The sequence below is a fragment of the Zootermopsis nevadensis genome, unplaced genomic scaffold, assembly GCF_977971745.1.
Source record: "Zootermopsis nevadensis isolate Lab colony 2312 unplaced genomic scaffold, Znev_1.0 Znev_ptg000008l, whole genome shotgun sequence".
Lineage (NCBI taxonomy): Eukaryota > Metazoa > Arthropoda > Insecta > Blattodea > Termopsidae > Zootermopsis > Zootermopsis nevadensis.
In genome coordinates, this window is record NW_028259140.1 from 15579054 (window position 1) to 15603063 (window position 24010).

Consider the following 24010-nt stretch of genomic DNA (forward strand, 5'->3'; position numbering starts at 1 on the left):
CTAAAAACGTTACTCGAAGAAGAAGATGATGTGTTGCTGTGTTATTTGTTGCGAAAGAAACAAAGAAAACCTATGAGTTCAATATTCAAAACCAGACGTGAAGAAGGATCTTTCTGTCGGTGGTCAGTGGTCGGTTTTCTGCTACTAATTCTACCAATTGCTCATCTTGGTCACCAGTAAAGTTAATTTCTGCCATTATTTTACTCAACAACACACGTGCTGCCTGAGCCCGTCGCGAGACACTACTGGTCCGAGAGCGGTAGCCTGTGCTTTGTCTCGCGCTCGTAATTGTACTTCTTACGATTGTACAGAGAGCAGACAGGAAGCGACCAGTCTCGGTCTCGTAACTCTGTCTCCTGTCTCGGTCGCTTGTTTCTGTCGCGTGCAGCCAAATTGTACCTTTAACCAAAAATTGTCAGCTATTATAAAAACATGTAATAGTGGTTATGTTTTCTTGTGTAATTAAAATTAAAAACCTGAATTTGTGAAAGTGGCAGATATGTGGTATAGCTTCAAGGGTTTCTGAAAATCATTTTATTATTTTTAATTATTTGTGATCTTACTCAGTGAAACAGTATATGCTAGCATGTATTTAGCATTCTGTCGCGGCTGTGATTCAGCTCATCGCTGCATTGGTAACAGTGACTATGATGGTACACAGTGATGGAACAGCTTGTTACATCCTGTGGAACATCTATTTGTTTTTGTAGATTATATTTACTTGATAGTCTGTGGAGTGCTTTATTTCAGGAGAACTGTGCTGGTGTAGATTTTGACTCTGCTTCTTAAGCACTTCATCTAGTATTCAATCCTATCAGTGCCATTGTTTCTAGGAATGTGAAGATGGAGGCAGTATGTACCTTTAAAATGGTGGTAAGCAACACAACATGATAAAGTTGTGAGGTAGCTGGATTACAATCCACAGTGATGCCAATATCCATGATCCTCTGCAGTAGCTGATGTCATCACCTCTTATGCCATCATTGACTGTGTCACTGTTTGCATCATTACTTGTTAAACGAGAATGGCTGACAAATTTTCATGGAATTTGGTGTTGATGTCATGTCATTGGAGGTTATTCCAGATTGTTACTTTTAATTCCATTTCTTATGGAAATTGGTTTGTTTGTTTTAGGTTAGCACTCATGGCTACCCTCAGAACCTCAAGCTTGGAAGTATCCTAGCCTGAGACAAGCTTGCAAAACTCCCTGGCCATGTCTACAGATGGAAAAAGCCATCGTAACCGGCGCCTGGAATGTGTTCAGCGTAGCTCATTTAAAGAAGGTAAGATGGGAGAGACATATGTCTTGTAATGTTAACATTTCCTAAGGTTACATTTGTAGACATTTATAAGAATGATTGATGTGATTTTCATCTCATTTCAGGAGAAGAAATCAGTCCTGGACCCCTTCACCAGCATCCAATGAAGAATCTGCAGAAGCTGGTTAATGCATTGTCCATTTGTTTTTGCTCTGTGTGACTGTTTTGTTCAAAGTCCCGCGCCGTAGCCACACGGTCTGAGGCATCATGCTTCGGACCGGTGATATGGAATGCGCGCTGGTTCGAGTCTCAGGGAAAGGAATTTCTCATGAGATTTTCGACCAGTGTATGGGACCTGTGCCAACCCAGCATCGCGAGGAAATTGGGAAGCTACAATGGGTAGCATAATCCAGTTATGAAAACCATCAATGGCTGGAGGAACTTCATCATCATCATATCATTTTCAGTGTCTAAAATTATTCTTGCATTAGAAAACTAACTTGTAGTTAACCTGAGATGTCGGGCAAAATATGGATTTGATGCTTCTTAATAGCACTTAAGACATTAGTAACCTATTGTACATCCTGCATTTCTGATCTGAGAAAGAAGGTAGCCATATTTCTTGATAAAATAACAGATTTCTGAAAACTAATTAGTTCTTCATACTCTTTAGGTAGGTTTTGAGAAATTGTAATCCTACAAATTGATAGCTGCCAATGATTCAAGACTTGCTGTAACCATCCATAACTGGCCTTGAATTTAGTTACAGGAATGTTAAATGTTTGTGCTATTTTATAAACTTTCAGCTACAGAATTTAAGTAGAAACTGCATGTGTTCCCCATGGCACGGCACAAGCAGAGTTTGTCTTCAATTTGAAAGAAGCTGATTTGCTTACTGTGAAATGTCTGCTTTCTGTCATTGAATTGTCTAGACTTCTCATTATGTTTACACCATTCTCTAACACTCTGATTGTTCACATCAAACTTATGACCTGCAGGTCTTTTGCCTTGTTCCTCTGCATATTTGTACAGCTTGTAGCTTAAAACTTATGGTGTTACTCAATATCTTGTTACCTGTAACTAGGGTGCATTTGTTACTGCAGCTCACAAAAACCAACAAACTACAAGAAGGATGCAGATAAACGAAGTGGGTCAGCAATTGTTTTTTGAGTTTTGCATTTTCTGTTGCTGTAAAAGAAAGGCCATCATCTGACTGACTTTAAATATGAATGCATCTACGTAGGTTTCATAAAATACCAGCATAATCTTCAGACATCTTATACTACAAAACATTTTGTTCCTAAACATGTTATACACAAATACTTCATTTTTTAATTTTAAAATCCAAAAATAAAGGTGTGTTATATGCCGATAAATGTATATATTCCTTTTTTAATGTAGTGATCACAGAGTGACGTATTATTTTGTGTTTATGAAACATGAAAGTGAATGTGTTGTTTTTCTTACTAAATTTGAAGACTCCTCTATGGATGAATGGGGAAGTGGTACTCCTACTAACGTGATACCAATTGCAGGCTCAAATTCAAATATTTCTGTTGACATTAAAGATTTACAAAGTGTGGAAGTAAAAAATTCAGTTCTAGTATACAGTACAAAACATCTAAAGAGAACGTGAGATAACTTAAGATAATGCAGAAGGCTTTCTTGTATTATAAAATGTATTTTGAAATAAATTTTTGCTAGCTTTTTTGTACATCACAGAACTTTACTAAAATACAGGTATACCATTGAATATGCAACCCAGTATCATGTACCATGGTACAAAAATGGAATCAGAAGCATGTTCCTCCCGGTGTAATGAACTCTCCCAACCTTCCCCATGACATTTCATTGAATTTCATCCTGGTTACTAGGCCCTTGCTCACAGCTGTTGGGCTGTGCGTGTGCAAAGGTGTATTCTTGAGCAGAAGATGTTTATTAACAAGCATTTCTTTGAAGATTTCTGTTTTCTGGGTTATTAGGCGGAATGTTCGGTGTTTATGTTGGCAGCACTGTAACCGCAGCTATTGTTCGATGTTTTAATGTTGGTACGACTGTAACATTAGCTTCCGGTCGGTGTATAATGTTAGTACCGTTGTCTTGCCCTGTTCTGCTTTGTGCTTCGCAGACGGAAGGTCGCTGCAAGTTCTGTGCGAATTTGAAGTGTTTTTTTAATAAAGAAATTGTCCAATGTAGTGGGACATACGTCCACTCAAGGAACGACAGTGTTACATTTAACTGATGTAAGAATTTACGTAAATTTGTTATTGTTAAGTATTGATGAATTATATAATGTGAATATATAGAGAACGCCAAAAGTGCTGGAAAATCTGATGGGCACATTTGTAACTTAATATTCCTTTTGTGCATAAAAGCGTCTTGTTACAATAATTAATTATCTTGATATATCTGGTTTCCAGTGCGGTGCAGCTGTCCTGTGTGGGAAAAAGCAGCTTTGAGTATTCAGAAAGGTGAGCTTCTATTTGTAGGCTTTTGTAATAAAATTAATATTTCAGGTAGTATTTCACCAAGTTCAACAGAATAGATAGGTCATTTACGACATAATGAAGTAAAAGTGTTATATATAACTGTTATAAGGGACCATTAAAATAATATAACTCCTTCATGTTAAAATAATTAATTATCTTGCTATATCTGTTTTCCTTTCCAGTTTGGTGCAGCAGTTATCCTGTGTGCTTGCCTGTGTAGGAGGAAGCTGCTTTGAGTATGCAGAATGGTGAGTTTTGTATGCAAACTTTTACAATTATATAATATCTTTGGAACTGTTTCACCAAATTCAATGGAATAAAGAATACAATTGATCATAATGAAGTATATGAATTATATATAACTGACATAAAAGTCCATTAAAATAAAAATTTACATACACAAATTCTTGTCAATTATTGATGAATTTGTGGATGATCAGTGTGGGTTCAGACGAAACAGATCAACAATAGTTATTGATCAGATCTTCTGCATTTGTCAGATACTAGAGAAAAGATGGGACAGTACATCAATTAAAAGTTACAGATAAGCCTACCACTCTGTTTAAAAGAAAAGTGTTACACAATATTCTCATTGAATTTGGTAAACCAAAGAAGCTAGTGAGTCTAATAAAAATGTGCTTAAATGAAACCTGTAGCAAAATTTGTGTGCTTAAATTTTTATCAGAGTCTTCAAGAATGATCTAAAACGAGGAGATGCTTTGTCTCCATTGCTCTATAATTTTTTTGTTAGAATATGCTATCAGGAGAGTGCAAGATAGGCCGGAGGGTCTGCAATTGAATGGGACACATCAGCTATTGGCGTAAGCTGATGATGTTAATTTATTGGGGGACGATATGAATACAATAAAGAGGAACGCAGAAGTTTTGCTAGAGGCTGGTAGACAGGTGGGGCTAGAACTAAGTACATGTTGGTATCTCATCATCAGAAGACAGGCGGACAAAATTATCTTAAGGTGGCTAATAAGTCCTTTGAAAGGGTTACAAAGTCCAAATATTTGGGAACAACAATAACATCAAAATTATATTCATGAGAAAATTAGGAGCACACTAAATTTAGGAAATATGTGTTACTTCTCAGTTCAAAATAGGGATTAGCTATATCGATTGGGCCCAACAGATTAGGTTTTACCTGAAGACGGAGATAGGCGTATATTGATTCCATTTAGTATTGGACGATGGTTAATATCCAGAGAACAGTTCAAAAAAATATTTTGTTTTCCCATCTGATTTCTAAGAGGCTGTAGATTAAAATATACAAAAACAATAATTTTGTCTGTTTTGTATGGGTGTGAAACATGGTCTCTCACTCTGAGGGAGGAACATGGATTGCAGGTGTTTGAGAATCGGGTGTTGAGGAGGATATTTGGGCCTAAGAGGGAAGACGATGGGGCGTGGAGAAAACTGCATAATGACGAGCTTAATAATCTGTACTCCTCCCCCAATATTGTCAGGGTGATTAAATCGAGAAGAATGAGATGGGCTGGGCATGTAGCGCGCATGGATGGGACAAGAGGTGTGCACCGGGTATTGGTTGGAATGCCTCCGGGGAAGAGACCTCTGGGGAGACGTAGATGGGAGGATAATTTTAAGCGGGATCTATGGGAGATAGGAGCTGAAGGAGACTGGATTTTGTTGGCCCAGGACAGGGCTTTGGTTAATTCGGTGATGAACCTTTGGTTTCCGTAAGCCATCTGGTTAGTGAGTTATCTAATGAGTATGTGTAGCGAATGCTGAAACTACTGAAGAACTTGATGCACACTTAATTGTTTCTTGGTATTCCTTGTACGTTTGTGACAATGTCTAAAGGAACGCATTGAACATGTAAGGTAGGGACATGCATACTTGTACCATAAAAGTAATATCTCGGGAGCTATTTCTCAAAACTGAACAGAATAAAGAAATGATAAGTTACGTAAAAGGTCCTTTAAAATAAGAAAAGTTTGGATACGCTAATTACTGTTAATTATCTAATGTATATATGTAGCTAATGCTGAAAGTACTGGAAAACTTGATTAAACCTGGTGTTTATTTTATTCTGTGACAATGTCTAAAGCAATTAATTGACCTTGGGTTGGGAATTAACATTTATATACAAGATGGTTTGTAATATAATGAATTGTTATAAAGACTGAGAAATTAATGTAAAAATTCTGTTGTAGATTTTATAAGTTTGAAGCAGTTGATATTATTTCATTATGCTAAAGAGAGGTCTGATGACAAGCTCCTAAGATGCTACATTTTCAGGGGCGGAGGTTGGTAGGTCTAGGGTGCAACCTCAGCGGGCTATCAGATTAGCAGGAGCGTATGTTAGCCTCGGCTGCGCCTGTAGCAGGCAACTGTCTCAGATGCTAGGCTGCTTCTACAGCAGGGTACCATCTGATTGGCATAGGTTGGTAGGTCTACGGTGCATCCACAGCAGGGTACCATTCATAGGTTATTTGGGCTCAGGTGTGTCCTTGGCTGACCACCAGTTTAGTGTCATAGGTTTCGTTTGACTAGGCTGCGTCCGTCGCTACTTTCTCAGTAAAATTAATATCTCGGGAAGTATTCCACAAAAGTGATCACAATAGAGAGATTGTTTGAAATATATTGGAAGTAAAACAGTTATATATAACTGTTAAGAAGTGTCCGTTAAAATAAGAAAACTTTGGATACATTAATTACTCTTATTTATAAATTAATTATGTAATGGATATATGTAGCTAGTGCCGAAATTACTGGAGCCCTTGATGCACACATGTTTGTGACTTGGTATTCCTTGAATTTTATCTGAGGCGATGTCGAAAGAATGCTACGACAACTCAGGTGGGGTATATAAATTTATATGCAGACTAAAATTAAAAATAAATAACTCGGGAACTATTCCCAAAAATTAAACAGAATTAAAAAATGATTTAAAATATACTAGAGTAAAACAAATGTTCTATATAACTGAAATGAAGGGCCACGAAAATAAATATTTTCTTACATTAATGACTGTTAATTATTAATGAATTCCATGTATGGTGGGGGTCCCTCATACCACCGCATGGCGTGTCCTAAGGTTGCGGATAGAGGGACGTCCTCCAGGTATGGATGTTGGCTGCGAATATATAGAATAAGCAGTCCTGGACAGCGGTCAAAGTGTGGTCCTCAGTTTGGGGGGTAAGGCTAACAACTTTTCACCGTAAAAAAAGCATAGTTGCGAACACATTAACTGAGCCTCGGACCATGACGGACTCCTTGGCGCGACCATGGAAATTTAAAAAGGATATGGGATTTGGTACTGGGAACATTAGGAGCCTCTATACGGCTGGGGCACTGAAATTATTTGTTAGACTTCGTGGCAGTGCAGGAAGTGCGATGGGGCATATCTAGCACTAACGGGATATAATAAATAAAAATTAACTTTACTCGTTTCTGCGGCCTTTAATTTCTCAGCACCATGTTTCAAAACATTACCAACTTGTCCTTTGATCAGCGACAGGCATATATATTAATGCTTTTAGAAATTGTCTTCGTTGATTCTGGTATGACCATAAGTGGTCCTTGCTACACTGTAGTGGTGAAAGTGGGGTTTAACCTCGCGGGCCTACCTCAGTTACGACAAGAGTGGAATGACATATTTTCCAGACGCAATCTGTGATTTTATATACTTCACTGAATTTTATGTCTGTTTGTTGTCAATGCAAATCCATTGTCGTAGAGATAATTACAGTACAGATTCATTATGAATGTTTCATTACTTAATTATCATCGCCCAAGTGTCACTGCTTACACAGGATCCAGCTGACCGTATACGACTTCAGAGCACCACTAAACTTGTTCACCCTTAGTTAAAGTCCATCCAGCAACCCCTCTATTAACCACACAATAAAGGTTAAATATTCACATATTGTCAAATAAAACATGTATGTCTTCACCCTTACGCAGAAATTGGGAGAGAGGAATCTTCAAACCCACAATAGGCAGCGAGAGTCTCCATGCACTTAGTAATGATAACGGTGTCAGAGCAGTAACCTTTGCCACGTCAAAAGATTTAATTGTGAAAAGTACAAAATTTCCACACCGTGATGTTCATAAATACACTTGGACTTCTCCAGATGGCAGCACACACAATCAAAGAGATCATGTTTTAGTAGATAATAGAAGGCGGAGAGGTCATTCAGAGGAGCAGATTGTGACACTGATCATTATCTGGTGGTAGCAAAAGTGGGGGAGCGGCTTTCAGTAAGTAGACGAACTAAACAAAATTTCGACACAGAAAGATTTGATTTGAAAAAATTAAGTGAGGGAGAGGCGAAGGAACAATATCAAGTTGAAATTTCGAATAAGTTTCAAATTTTAGAGACAAATGAAGATAATGAAAGTGTGGACATCAACAGACAGAAACTGCATCAAAATTTCAGCCAAAGAGAAACTGGGATACTACAGGAGAAAGCAAAATAAACCGCGGTTTGATGAGGAATGTTCCAAATTAATAGATCGAAGGACCCAAACGAAACAAATGCGGATGATCTGTGTAACGTGAGACGTGAGGCTAGTAGAACCTTTGGGAATAAGAAAAGGGAATACCTGAAGGGCAAAATTATTGAACTTGAGACAAATAATGAGGAAAAAACATCAGAGACCTGTACAGAGGCATTAATGATTTTAAGAAGGGATATCAACCCCAGACAACGATGGAAGGAATCCATAATTATTCCTATTCATAAGAAGGGGGACAAGACTGAGTGTGGTAATTACCGAGGAATTTCGCTGCTAACAACCTCGTACAAAATTCTACCAAACATTCTTTCGGCAAGATTAAGTCCATATGCGAATGAAATTATTGGGGATCATCAGTGTGGGTTCAGACGAAACAGATCAACGATTGATCAGATCTTTTGCATTCGTCAGATTCTAGAGAAAAAATGGGAGTTCAGTGGGACCGTACATCAATTATTTATAGATTTCAGAAAAGCCTACGACTCTGTGAAGAGAGAAGTGCTATATAATATTCTTATTGAATTTGGTATACCAAAGAAGCTGGTGAGTCTAATAAAAATGTGCTTAAATGAAACCTGTAGCAAAATTCATGTGCTTAAATATTTATCAGAGTCTTCAAGAATGGTCTGAAACAAGGAGATGCTTTGTCTCCATTGCTCTATAATTTTTTTGTTAGAATACGCCATCAGGAAAGTCCAAGGTAGGCAGGAGGGTCTGCAATTGAATGGGACACATCAGCTATTGGCATTTGCTGATGATGTTAATTTATTGGGGGGCGACATGAATACAATAAAGAGGAACGCAGAAGTTTTACTAGAGGCTGGTAGACAAGTGGGGCTGGAAGTAAATTCAGAAAAAACTAAGTTCTTCTTAGTATCTTGTCATCAGAAGACAGGCGGACAAAATTATCTTAGGGTGGCTAATAAGTCCTTTGAAAGGGTTACAAAGTTCAAATATTTGGGAACGACAATAACAAATCAAAATGACACTCATGAGGAAGTTGGGAGGAGACTAAATTCCGGAAATGCTTGCTACTTCTCAGTCCAAAATATTTTGTCTTCCCGTCTGATTTCTAAGAACCTGAAAATTAAAGTATACAAAACAATAATCTTGCCTGTTGTTTTTTTAATGGGTGCGAAACATGGTCTCTCACTCACAGGGAGGAGCACAGATTGCAGGAGTTTGAGAATCGGGCGTTGAGGAGGATATTTGGGCCTAAGAGGGAAAACGATGGGACATGGAGAAAACTGCATTAAAAATCTGTACTCCTCCCCCAGTATTGTCAGGGTGATTAAGTCGAGAAGAATGAGATGGCCGGGGCATGTAGCGCGCATGGATGGGGCAAGAGGTGTGCACCGGGAAGCCTGGGGGGAAGAGACCGCTTGGGAGACCTAGACGTAGATGGGAGGATAATTTTAAGCGGGATCTATGGGAGATAGGAGTTGAAGGAGACTGGATTTTGTTGGCCCAAGACAGGGCTTTGGTTAATTCGGTGATGAACCTTCGGGTTCCGTAAGCCATCTGGTTAGTGAGTTATCTAATGGGTATATGAAGTACTCTAAAATGTGATTTTCTTTTTATTCTGTGGCAAAGACTGAAGTAATTCATGGAACTTTGGTAGGGAAATTAAATTTATGTGCAGACATTTACAGGTAAATAATACAAGATGATTTATAATATAATGAAGTGTTATATATGATTGATATAAAGAGACAGACAGAAAGAAAGATGCAATTAAGGAGAAATTAATGTAAAAAATCTGTTGTAGATTTTATAAGTTCGAAGCAGTTGATATTATTTTGTTATGTAAAAGATAGGTCTGATGACAAACTCCTAAGATGCTACATTTTCAGGGGCGGAGGTTTCTTTTACTGGGCTTCGTTCGTAGCTCCAACTTCTCTGTTTGGCGAGTATTTTTAATTGTTCTTTTTGCATCAATACATTTATCAGGAAGTAAATGAATTTATTATTAGAATTAGGAAAAGTGAATGTGAGAATTTATAAGATCCGAGAAAATAAAATGGACGAACGCGTGTTGTCACTCTTTTCGTGAGGTTACGATATTGTTCCTGAAGAAGGGCGTACCAAAGAGACTTAGATATCAGGAGAGTGGAAAACCAAGGTGGTAATTGTATGGAAATACTTTCGTTGTTGAATGCGTGGAGCACGGGCCACGCCCCTTCCAACGACCTGCCGGGGGCCATCGGTTGCTTGGAGACCATCGTTCGAAGAGGGCACTTTCCGGTGGGCATACGTTGGTAGGGCTGGGCGCGGGTGCGTCCGCTGCTAGGTAATTTAAGAAAATAATTGAAAATATTTTTTTTTGAAATAGTTCTAGAAGCGCGCAAAACTAAACAATAACTAACTAGAAGCCTTACGGAACCCGAAGGTTCATCACCGAACTAACCAAAGCCCTGTCCTGGGCCAACAAAATCCAGTCTCCTTCAACTCCTATCTCCCATAGATCCCACATGAGATTATCCTCCCATCTACGTCTAGGTCTCCCCAGCGGTCTCTTCCCCTCAGGCTTCCCAAATAGTGGACCCAACCAACCAGATGGCTTACGGAACCCGAAGGTTCATCACCGAACTAACCAAAGCCCTGTCCTGGGCCAACAAAATCCAGTCTCCTTCAACTCCTATATCCCATAGATCCCGCCTGAGATTATCCTCCCATCTACGTCTAGGTCTCCCCAGAGGTCTCTTCCCCTCAGGCTTCCCAAATAGTGGACCCAACCAACCAGATGGCTTACGGAACCCGAAGGTTCATCACCGAACTAACCAAAGCCCTGTCCTGGGCCAACAAAATCCAGTCTCCTTCAACTCCTATCTCCCATATATCCCGCCTGAGATTATCCTCCCATCTACGTCTAGGTCTCCCCAGCGGTCTGTTTCCCTCAGGCTTCCCGGTGCACACCTCTTGCCTCATCCATGCGCGCTACATGCCCAGCCCATCTCATCTTCTCGACTTGATCACTGTGTCAGTCCAGGTTCCTAGTTCGACTCCCGAGATGAAAGGCAGACCTGGATTAGGCGCTCATATAAACGAGGGAGGCGTGATTTGATACGCCTTACTTCATCCACATTTATCGAGTTTAATAATTTTGGCTTTGTTAATTTATTGGATCGGAGAGAGAGGCGACACTCAGTGGCTTGAACGTGAATTCAAGTGCTGTTAGGAACTGGTCTCATTTCCTTTTTAACTTGCATAAGTCGGAAATATGCTCTGAGAGGATCGCAGTTCCTTGTTTGGATACTGACCGTGTGAAATATTTTTCACGGACTGTACCACTGACGCCAGTGCCTTTGTGCGTCCAGTCTTTCGATTGATAAGAGTTTGGCGACGTCTAAACATCTCCTATTGCACGCAGATACACGATGCATAAGCTTTGAATTTCATATTCTCTGAGCTGTGCTCTCTTTCGCGCTGATTGTTTTGGAAAGTTCAAGACCAGGAAAGTGAAAGAAGTCACTGCACACGAAGAATGCTTAATAAGACGACGAATGAATACGCTCAACTCGTCAAAAATAATTTAAAAAATAGAATTTCGTAGTAGGAAGATGGGACATTTGTTTTATAACTTCATCAGATATAAAATAATTTTATTTCAAGTAAATACGACAGCGACTCACTTCAGTTTTCTCTCCTGCAACCTTTCGCTGTTACCAGGAAAACTAGGCTAGAAATGGGGCAAGGAAGAAGGCTCGAATGATGTGCCGACAGCCTCAGTTCGACTCCAGATCACGTAAAACAAGTGAGGAACTCGATCCGACAAAGGGTTAATCTATTTCAAATAATTAATGAATTTAAAATAAAGGCGGATAATTAGAACATCAAATAGAAAATTTTATTTGTTTGGGGTTGATTCTTAAAAAGTCGCGGCCAATCAATGCCATGTAGAAGGAATTTCCAGCCTAATTTTTATTGTGCGAGGAATCTCGACAAAATTTGGTCTGTGTGCGAGTTCGATGCGTAAGACGTGGACTGTATTAAAAAATAAGCTGATGATAATGCGAAGAATTTGTAAAAAGAAATGCAATTCAGGACCCGGGCTGAGGTGTGTTTATTTTCAGCGCATTTTTACAAAATGAATTAAGTCTCCACAAACGAAAAGCTCGTGACCTGCACTCGGAAGCATTAGGTGGGCGTGGCTTGTTCAACGTCGCCCAGACAAAAGCCTCACGTGATAACTCGGTCTGAGAGTGAACGAAAGCGAAGTTTCTTATTTTTTTAAAATTTTAGGTGTTTTAGAGTTTCGTATTTCTGGAACTAGGAAAAAAAGGAGCTGTGTTTTTGTGGAGATTCTTTATTACTATAATTGCTGTTAATTTGTTGTTTAATCCATTTCATGTCTGCATTGAGTTTTGTCCTAAGTCTGCAGACTGCAATGCGCGTACCATCTGATTCACTCTAGAGCAGCGGCAGGGCGTCGGGAAACTTTTAGCCTGATAACAATTCGTAGTGATGTTCCTTTTATATCAGATCACAGGATGACCGAGACACTGAACGAATGACCACAAAATTACGTATGAGCTTTTGGTCCTGCCTTCGAACTCCGGCTCGATCGTTGTTGAGTTTTCTTCTCTCTTTGTGGCACGTGTTCAAGTCTCGGCCGGAAGACGCTCTCTGTCTCGACAGAGGTTTGAAGGTCGTTTCTTTCAAACAATGAGCAAATGGTCTTATCAGCCCCAACACGACATTTGCTTCGAAACAAATCGCCCTCGCTATTGCACAGAACGACACTGTGGTTTTAAATTACAAATTGCGCCCTGGCGCCATACTTCCGGCGTCAGCCTTTCACGAAGTGTCCCGAACCAAATTATTGTTCGCTGTCACAAGACACTAGGAAAATAAAAAAAGTTTTCCAGACGAGCGTGAGGTGGAATATATTTAGTCAGCACTTCACAAAATGGCCCCTTGGGATTCTCAGACACTGTCGTTTCAGTACATTTCAGGTTAAAAACGTAACTTACGGGATTTGAACTCTGAAATTGTATTAATTCAACCGTGGATAATGTATGAGGGGATGACAAGGTCCATCTAGTTCATCGTCCCAAATAGTAGAGAGGAAGTACCCCAAGGGATGCTGTATCAATTACTATGATATCCGGAATATAATTTATTCTAAGCATTCCGCCTTCTCGAACCGGTTTGCTGAGGGGTCGCTGAACGGGGCGTAGTTACGCAGACTTGAAATATATTTTATTATAGAGATTACAAATCATGTGTAGCACCATCGTCCCCTTCTTTAAACCAGTGGTCTCCAAAGTGGAGTGCGCGAGATAATTTCAATTTAATTTTATTTGTGATTTTATGATGTGCTGCTAGATATAAATGAATATCATGCAAATTATTTATAAATAAACATAATAAAAATTACACTTATATATTTATTTGTTCTGGGGGTGAGCGACCAAAAAAAGTTTGGCGACCCCTGTATTAAACCGCTTCAAACAGACTCAATAGCCCTCCCCCCCCCACTTTTAGGCTCTACAACTGCGTCAGTCTGAAAACACGTGCAATGTCTCGACCATCTTGAAGGCAACTCCAGAAAACAATTGCACGACTTGCCCACGAAAGAATAACTAAGTACAAAAACACTTCGAAAGAAATTAACAGTTGAGATTTGTTAGAGTCCTTGATCTTGCAAGTCATAAGTCGCAAACATCACCAACAATAGAATCTAGAAATCAGAAACTACCACGTGTCAAACTAATACAAGCCGTGAAATACCAACAATGGACGTGAAGTGCGCTCTCGGGACCAAACTAAGGTTTGCCCGATTGCAATTTGCAGTACATGAAATTTTATTAATACGTACAAAACTGCGGAATATTGAAACAAGAACCCGTGACGAGAAACCTTTGTGCTCCAAGGCCAGTTTTAAACTGTCAGAACCCTGCGTGAGCCGTAAGCCAATTGTTAAAACTGAAATTAATGTTTTTTCTACAACATTTTGCATTAAGCGTTTTAGTGACGAAAGAGTTTATTGTGAATGCAATGAAACTATTCTATTCAAATTGTAGGATTTATATTGGTTTTCTTAAGACTGCGAAAACGTCTTTTAGAACCCGTTCACGGTTTCCTTTCCATTACATTAACTAAGGAATTAAAAGGGGATTACATGGTTCGGACGTTTTCAAATATTATCATCATCCTTATTTATCAAAATAAGTAAGGATGAGCACGAATGGGAAAGATGAGATTGCTCGCATGAAAGAGACCTTTTGGAATACTTTAACGTTGACGGGAGAGTAATATTAAAGTGGAACTGAAATTTGAAATGAAGGAGTGGCATGACATATAACTTGTTCAGAACGGACACGAACAGTAAGCTTTTGTGACTGCGGCAATGAACTTCATAAAAATCTGTTTACCGCGTGGGGAAACGGCTTGGGTGCGGCCAGGGGGGGGGGGGGGTTGTTACCAGGTGGACTAGAGAGCTGCTATTGGTGGGAAGTTCATCACACCATCGAGTCACACTGCTACACACAGACTGAAAACATCAAGCAGTTAAGAGTAGCGTGTAGTGAGTGCACTTTTAATGTGTTCTGCGGGTGTTGCGATAATATTCTAGATTAAATAACTTTGCCTCTCTGAGGTAATCTTAAAGCTGTACCCATCAGAACACATGAAAGCCTGTCGTCTGTTGTTCGTTCAGTGGTTGTGGAACGAATGCTTTCAGGATGGCTAGTAGCAACGCGTCACTTCCCCCCCCAACCCGTTACATTTCAAACTTGTGTTCTCTGTTCTTTGTAGAAGCTTACCGCCTCGCAGTCTATGGCGTGCGTTTGTGAGGAAAGGTTGCAGTTCCTTGATCTTCCATGGCGTCGCGTGGCGTTACTTCACTTCATAGACCCAGGTATTAAATCTGAATATTCATTGCAGTAAGGAAACTGAGGTTTCCCTTTTATCATTCGATTATCCTTCAAGACGCTGCAACATGTTTGTGTTTTGTCTCTTGAGGTTGTGATGAGTTTGCAAAAAGGGGGGGGGGGGGGTGAGAATGGAAAAAACCCGGTAAAAACTGACTGCGTCGATGATTAACTTATGTTTGGTAGGTTAGGATTCATTTCTAGTGTATATTCATTCTAAGAATTGTATTATGCGCCGTCTGGAAATTGAAATATCAATGCGAGTGGATCTGCCATTATTACATCACTCAGCTGTGGCGTCTTGATCGAATTTCTAATGGGTGTGACATGGACAAGGAAAGTTGAACGCATATTATTACCATCTTCTTAAGAGAAGACTGATTTGGAAATATGTTTGTAACATGCTTTATTTTTATAGAAAGCTCATTGCCCAAGAATCTGCTGATTTGTTTGTGTATGCATTCAGGAAACTGGATGTTTTGGATGTGATTGCTTTTTGTCATTCTAGGAGCTCAATACTACAGGCTTTCTTGATCCTTCAGAGTCTGCTGAGTGGCAAATTGTGTGTTTGCCTCAAGATAATGTGCTTTCAATTAACAAAGCCACTTCCTAGCAACATTTTCTGGAGCTCAGTTTTCAAACCATTGTATTTCTGAAAACACACATTAACCGAAGTGTGTGTAACAATAATTAAGAGATGAAAGTGGTTACCACAGAAGTTGCTTAGGGTGAATTTGGTGTCTGGAATACAAAGAAAATGTGATGTCAGGAATCTAGTTAAGTAGTCTTCACAGGACTGTACATTTTTGTTTTCAGGGCTGGAACAATTGCAGCCTGGGCCCTTCATGGTGAGTGCAGGAGTAGTCGTAGCAGCAGCTGGAGTGTAACAAGTAAGTGCCAGTTTGAACTGGAGCTTTCGTTTGCAACTAGAATTCTTCTTAGGTTGCCAGACATGTCGTGTGGTTGAAAGGTGTAAAACCAATAATCTTAAAACCTTGCATACCGCGTGGTGTATTGGAATATAAAACGTGCATACAAACAAAACTGTCTACACTTTGAATGGCACTAATGACGAACACATTTTGACCTCAAGAGGTCTTCAGTGTGTAAAAGAAAGTTAAATTCTTATAATACAAATCTAAAAGATTGTGGTTTTTAACAGAGCATAAAGGGCAAGTTCTTTACAAAATCATGTTTATGTGACACCTCGCTGGACGTTGATTACTCAGGAGTTGGTGCATTATGTCGAGGACTTGGCTATTTTGTCCACTGGTCTGCTTGCCGTTGTTGGTCTACGGTGAGATGTGGTCGCATTGCCTGTGCCTGTGAACTTCAATGATGCGTGGGCATTAGTTGATTTTATAAATGTACAGGTTATATTTTAACTCGGGAATCATGGTGGCCAACTATTGCATAAGAAATTTACTTGTTTCTGTTTGTTGCAAGGTCAAATAACACATCGGAGTCATGGGCCTTGTGTTCATTTATGATATTTTGGTGTTTTGTATATATGGGATTTTTCTAAAATGTCTGAGAATTTTACCTTTCGAGGCTTTGATCTCGTCCTCCGTGCTAAAGTGCTCAACACTGAGGATGAATATGTTTCTTAGAAAATTGATTTCCTCGTCTTTCAACCACCTGGCATGGCTGGTAGCCTGAGAGAAATTCTTTATAAGTGAGATGCAGTGTTTAAATGACAGTTTTATCATGCAGTGTGGAATAATAACTTTATTCTAATTGTGTATGATAATGGAAAGAGATTGATTTGTATCCCAAACCATTTTCTTTCATGGACACACTTCCACTATTTTACCATTTCTGTTTTACTGTCTTTGCCTTGATGTCTCCTGTTTAGAGCCATTTACGTAGCAGAATCAAATTAAGTCATGTCCCACGATTTAGTTCTGGTCTTCGCAAGTGCCATGACTTGAACGAAAGTCGCCTAGCTTCTTATGTCATGCCACGCCTCACTTGAGTGAGTGAATGGAATTGAATTGTCTGTGGAACAGGTGCATAATGAAAGTATGAAAGAAAGAAGAATGAGATATAAATTTGTGAATGTAGACACTGCAGTTATTTCTACAATATTTTGATTTGATTTTTTTTTTGATTAAATAAAATGCTAGAAATGATTTTATTTGAGGATGTTCTCAGAATTGGTGAGTTTGAAAACAGTCTCTTTCTGCGCTGAGCAATTTTAGGTCTACTGCCTTTTAAGTTATGTCATGAAAGTTGTTAAAGTGCTTAGGTTTGCGGTTATTGAAATGTGCCTGCACCAACAAGGCAGTTATTGAGACCACATTTGTCTGACAGTGCGTAGGATGATGTATCGGATGCTGAGGTGTGTATGATGCAACCTGAAAGGGCTGTTCTCATGGCATAACTTTAGAAATTCATATTTATCTGAAATATATAAAAGGATGCATACAAACAGAACAGTTTACATTTTGAAAAGCATTTAGTGCCAAATGTGTTTCGACCTCATGAGGTGATCATCAGTCTGTCTATTAAAATCTTACAATTCAGGAGACGATTGTTATAAAGCGCTCAGCATAAAAAGTCTCACTTTTTGAAACCGTGCTTTGTGTAATACTACACTGAATGAATAAGCTTTATGTAAATTAAGTTGGCTTAATGTCCGCTTGCCTAAGTTGGGGTTTCCGTTGTTGGTCTACGGTGAGCCGTGGTTGCGTTGTCTGACTGGATTGTGATGGGTAATACTGTCACCACGGCTTGCTTATGAAGAGCCTCGTTAATGGTCGTAAGGTTCTTTTACACGCCGTAAATCTGCGACATCCGACTGCTGGCTTTTGTTGATCAGATTTGAAGCGGGAAAGTAACGAGCGTTTTCATAATTTTGTAATGAAACATTTTCCCATTTGTTGGTGTTGATTCGTGTACCAGTAAATGAATATTGAAAAATGCCCAAACTTATATTCTGCCTTTTTTGTTCATTTGGATTTATTGTTTAAACTTAAACTTCTTTCATGAGATAGTGTAATTGCGTCATATTGTGAATATTATAACAATTATTTATTTTAATCCGTCTTATCACAATATTTAAAATTTCTTATAATTAAGATAATAAAATATCATTCATGTTCCATATCGATTGATCGATTTACATTTCGGAACATTTACACAACATGTTTCGGTTTTATAAAACCATCATCAGGTGTAAAATATATCTAAGAACTTAAAACTCAATTATGATTTCTGTAGTATTTTGGTGATGTTTCATTACGTTTGTTTTTCCATTTTTTGGGCGAAGGTGTTGTTTTTCTTAAATTTTATTAGATGTACATATCGGTCAAAGATGTAGGAGTGATTGTTCCGATATGTCCAGAAGTACTAGTGTCTTCGAATAGGTGTTTCATCAGAAATAATGAAGTGGTTTTATTTGTTGCTTGTTGAGGTTCTTGGAGTATTTCATAGAGGGGCATGCCCTTCTGGTTTGCTGACTTTTCTCAGTAGGGGAACGTGGGTTGCATTTTTTTCAGTAATCTCTGCTTTATACGCTGATCTTGTGTCGTCTGCCGTCTCTTACACAAATTCAGTAATTTGAATTTTATTCTGGGTCTGGAATGAAGGTTATAATATGAGACCACGGAATTGTGTTTCATAGGCTATTAATTAATTTAGGAATTATCTATATTTACCTCATTTGATAGATTAGTAGTTAATGTGAGCCACGTCCATTTGTATTCTCCTTTGATTTGTGGACGTAGAGTATGGAAGTGTGTGTTGGTTTTTGTGGTTGTGATGCCATGTGGCCTCTTAGATAGGCACCAGTGCTTCAGAAGAACATGCCTCCTCCATCTTCAGGGCTGAAGTGTGGTTTTTGCAGAAGATGGAGGTGTTTCTCAAAAACGGTATCTGCCTACGAGTCCACGTGGTGTACCAACCAGAATGCCAACATGGCCACTGCTGTAACCGTTCGTCAGTTGCTCGTGGTGGGATGTTTAGTTTGGTGAATGATGCAGATTTTTGTTGTTCAGGGTCACATTTTGTCGGTCCTCAGGACGTGTAACGGCTGAATCGAATATGGCGGCGGAAATATATAGCTCACAAGTTATATCAGTATTACCACACAGTACAAATGCAATTCATAGAATACATCTACTGAATAAAATGTGCGTTCTGATAGGTAGGACGTCAGCTCGTTCTTGTAGGTCCTAATTTCCTCCACTTTCCTAATTTGAATTGGTAGTTTATTGTATAGTTTTATTCTGATATTCACCGCACGTTTCTTGAGAATATTTGTTCTACAAAACAGGGCAGGGAAGTCCAACTTTATGTGGCATCTTCTCTCAATTGTATTTATGCATGCTAATGGGAGTATATTTATATCCTTAAGCAGTTGCCTACAAGATGCATATCCCCCCCCCCCCCCCCCACACACCACTCTGAACTGAAGCATTCTTGGACTGACTGCACAAGAAAACGGAGAGCATCCCCTAGCTGCAGCTTTCTTGGCTAAGTCCTCAGATAGTCCATTCCCTTCAAAAACCCGACCATTCACCTAAAAATGCAGGCGCAAAAGTCAGTGTGTGTACTGGAAACAATATTAAGAGAAAAAAAGAAATAAACTTACTAATTTCCAGCAAAAAAGCAGTAATGAATGAGTTTGTATTAGAAGAAAAAAAATTAATTTGTAGTTTAGATGCGTCATGTTTGTGTTGAAATTCAGTATATATTTATTTATTATTTCAGTCTATACACAAACTTAATTTTTAAAATGTTGTTAAAATTAAAATTAAAATTCATCGTTATTACGATGTTACATTTCAGCATTATTATTTTACATGTTTCGATGAAAAGCGCTAAATTTTAATTTTAACAACAACATTTTAAAAATTAAGTTTGTGTATAGACTGAAATAATAAATAAATATATACTAAAAAAAATTAAGTTTAAAAAATTCTGCTGCTTTGAAGTACAGTTTTAACAGTGTAATGAATGTGCACAGTTCTTGAGGGATGCTCACACAACCCTTCGCTTCTAGATCTTTATTACATAAAACAGTATGGACGCGGAATTTCGGAAGCGTACGTCTGACCCAACCAAGTGGCAAGAATCCATCGCCATAGTGAGATTAGTAGTACCATAAAGCACTGCCATGTGGCACCAGTGTCTCCTTTCTGGCTCCACATTTGCGACACGACAGATCAGCCTGTGGCACAGCTCTGTTTAGACTCGTCTAGTCTAATAGACCCCAGGAGTCTTTGAGCTTTTGAATTTGAAATGCTAAACTCTTGCTGGCGGATATAGTCATCCCCAGTGCACCGAGATATTCCACGGTGTGGTCTAGTAGATCTGGGGCCTTCGGGGCGTTGGACGCTAAGAGAAACGAGTCGTCCGCGAAGGCAAGACATGAGATATTCTCGTCATTAATGGCGTAGCCTGGCTTGGCCTCCAGATCCTCCAATATGTCTCCATTACCAGGTTGAAGAGGATTGGTGATAAGAGGGTCCCCCTGTTTGACACCTCTCTGGAGGGAAATCTTAATATCACCCTTGGGGTGTGAGATGGAGGTCTCAACCCCTTCATAGGTCCACAAAGAATTTCGGTATGCCCTTCCTGGCAAGGGCAGGACCTAAGGCTTCGTGAGGGACAGAGACATCCAACTGGATTGCTACGCCTCCGTTGTTGGAATTCATTCTCCTCCCTAGCTCCCTCAGAATTTGTACATTAGCGAAGCAACCCGCCTCCGCTACGAACCCTTTTTGTCTCGAGATCTGCCGCACCACCGACCTCAGCCTCTGATCCGTAATTCCCCAAAAGAGGCGACTGAGGAGGGAACTAATTGTAATCGGGGGATAGTTTGTCACCTTCCCCTCTTTGGGGATGAGGGTGGTGCGGTTGTGGCTCCAAGCTGTTGGTAGGATGCCAGTTATTAGGATCAGATTGTAGAGGGCACAAAGTGGCTAGTGTAACCACTCTTATGCCGTCGGGGCCTGGAGCGGTCGACCTCTTTGACCTGCCCACCCGTTTGGGCACTTCATCGGGTTTTAAGGCTCCCAGGAATATTTCCAACGAAACTGGTTCCTGGGACATGGCAGGATCAGCTAGTCGCAGACAGGGCTTGGTTCCCCACAATCTGTCGTATAGGAGTTTGATTTCTCCTCGATCTAGCTCCGCCCATTCTTACGTGTTTTGCTAGGAGACCGGTATTTTTGTTATAGAGGTCTATGGTCCTTATTGGCTTTGGGCTTTGATCGACCGGAGGCGGTACTGGGTGTGGCTTTTGATCCCAAGTACTCCAGGACAGTCATATATATATCTCATCCATCGTGTCCTGCGAATGACACAGATGTGCTGCCTGCTTTATTTTGTTTATGACCTCCGCTGCATCCTTTGGGCACTCGTTGGTTTCCCAGGCCAAGAGTCCACTTAGTCTCGGCCTCAGTATCATCGTGGGAGTGGATTGCAGACGAGTAATTTCTCGCTCGATCCTCCGTTGTTTCCAGTCAGGCTAGCCACGGATGGTTGGGAAACCTCCGCTGGTTCGCCTATCGCTCCACTTCCTCGATCACTCGGGTGAGGTCGCTAGTCTCTCCCAGGTAGGTGGCTCAGTAGATATCCGGCATTCCCTCCTGGTAGCCATATGTGGAGGGACTCTGACCTTTTAGCGATATAGGCGGGTTCCCACCGTTTGTCGCGGATCTGTTTCGCAGTTTTGGTCTCAACCAGCTTCGCCATTTTCATTGCTATATATCTGTCCTCCAGTTGGAGCATCTCGGTCTCTTCAACAGAGGAATAGAGCCCGGCCCTGGCAGGGGATACTGGAGCTAACCTCTTGGCATTTCTTTCAAGAGGATGTATCGAAAGTTTCGTTACAGCGAGGACATCGGACGGCCTTGGCCTCCCTTCGCCCCGTGCACTTGGGCAAGGGGCACTGAGCAGCATGCTTTTTGGTATATTGCTTATTATTATTATTGTTATTTACTGTTCTGTCTGACGACAGGTCCATTGGTGTATCTAAGAAACAATTTGAATACCATATTCTCACCTACTGTAATCCTTTGTCCCCAAAGTTTAATCGCTTATATATAATTGTCTCCAAAACTGAAAAACACAACAACCAAAGCAATCTTCAGCCCTCGGCCGACTGCCTCACATCACTGTTCTCTCGCACCTGTCGAAGTCGAAAACAGTGAATGGTTAAGAGACAGCGTTAAGTGTACTCACGCACCCTCCAAGAATCAAGGTAGTAGAACTTCATAGCACTCTGTCACGCCTGATTGGTTAAAACATCTCAAATTCAACCCTAGGTCAATTTTTGTGATTTGGCGAAGTCTGAGATTTGAACAAGTGTCTTCCAGGACCCACCGCTGCAACCTACTGAAGGTGCATTTTAAATTACCTTGGTAGCGTCTCTTTGTTGTTTGTCCAATGCTTGGCTGAAAATCCTGAATCTGGATCACCATCGAGTAGGAGCATTTAGTAGGTAGGGTCAGTCCATGTTATTGTTTCAGAACCCTGATGATGATGGGAGCAAATGGACCCTGAAACGTCGGTTTCTTATTTTAATCATTTGATTCTGCTGGTCGGCTGAGAAGTTTTTATTATGCCATTACAAATTATGTCTTGTCCATTAAGCAGCCTGAATGGGGAAGGGGTGCGGTGTGTGCTAATCCCTCACTGGTGTTCCTCCCAACCCTAGCGAAATGAAACTCTTGTAATCGTTGTTAATAAATAAGTAAGTAAGTACGGAATGGGAAGTCCCATCCTGAACTTTTCAAGTCACGAAGGGTTCTGGGGCAGAAGTCTGGTGTTATTCTGCTTAGTAACACTCTTGTCCTTCCATTAGCGAGTTCTTAAAAACGTTTTCACAACTGAAGTTTGCGTTTGGACCTGACTTTAGATTAGATTTGCAATTGTCACGGGCAACATTTCCTTCTTTGCTTTGAAAGTTGTCGATATTTTATGAGGCGAATCAAGTATTGATCTGTTGTTCCGAAGTGCGTTCTGACCAACACGTCCCTGGACTGTTGGAGGGGTTCAGGGGGAAAGGCATTTCTAAATTCAATGACCACCTGAATGAAGTCTCTTCAGTCAGTCACTTCCACAATTTCTTATATGCAGGTTCAAGGAAATAGAGAAGGGAAGTGGCTTTTTTCTCCGAAGCTCTGGTTCCTCTGACTTCTTGTATTTTACAATCCAAGTGGGTACTTCGGTAATTTTCCTTATTTACTTCGAGGAAGTTGTAATGTTCGAAAATGCAAAGGCATGTGATGAAAACAATTCCTTTGCTTTGTGTCTTCTCTTGTATTTGGGGTTTTTTATATCACAAACCGTTACCCGTGTATTAAAGGACGTGCCAGCTTGAGCATAATTAATTTCCCTTGAATAATTTTTGAACTGCAGAAGACTTAGAGGGATACGGGATAAATCTTGGATGCCGGACGTCTCCCCCCACTGGTGTTCCTCCCAACCCTAGGAGAAGACATTCCTATTTAACCCACGTGCCACCTACCGAGAAAAATAAGGCGATGGCTGATGATGTCTTCCAGGGGCCACCACCCGTAAAGTAACGATTTACTAAAATAAAGTGTACAATTCCTGAAATGAGATTTTTGGTGACATTTGAGGTTCTGACGGCGGCGAAGACGTGGCTTAGTCGTCGCACTCTTGAGCCCTGAATGGCTCAAGACTCGATCTTACCGGGGAAGAAGTTGTCGTGTTGTTCCCTGCATTGGCGTGTGACTCCATCAGGTGTATGACTGAGCCAATTATGGCTGTTAATATTGTACCAAGAGACATTCCAATCTTAATAATAAGACGGAACACCTCTACGCTGCACAAAAAGGAGACCCAGTGGTGCCAGCACCCAAGGCAGTGCCCACAGACGTAACCCCGACAACACTGGGGCACGGAACAAAACAGAAATAAGAAA

General features: G+C 40.2%; 2 protein-coding genes across 3 annotated transcripts in view; both read left to right on the forward strand.

Moving 5' to 3' along the window:
- The window catches only part of LOC147874520 (kelch-like protein 10), a 155557-nt gene that overhangs the window by 97158 nt on the left and 34389 nt on the right, over positions 1-24010 (forward strand). The window lies entirely within an intron of this gene.
- LOC147874524 (uncharacterized) overlaps positions 3379-24010 on the forward strand; it is a 114331-nt gene continuing 93699 nt past the window's right edge. The window contains exons 1-5 of one of the 2 annotated variants that reach the window (XM_087344737.1): positions 3379-3502; positions 3680-3730; positions 3931-3996; positions 14996-15098; positions 15928-16001. In XM_087344737.1, coding sequence (XP_087200863.1) covers positions 15061-15098; positions 15928-16001 — 112 coding nt within the window. In that variant the 5' untranslated portion in view covers positions 3379-3502; positions 3680-3730; positions 3931-3996; positions 14996-15060. Of the gene's footprint in view, positions 3503-3679; positions 3731-3930; positions 3997-14995; positions 15099-15927; positions 16002-24010 lie in introns of those variants that run through there. The other variant, XM_087344738.1, reaches the window with a different exon arrangement.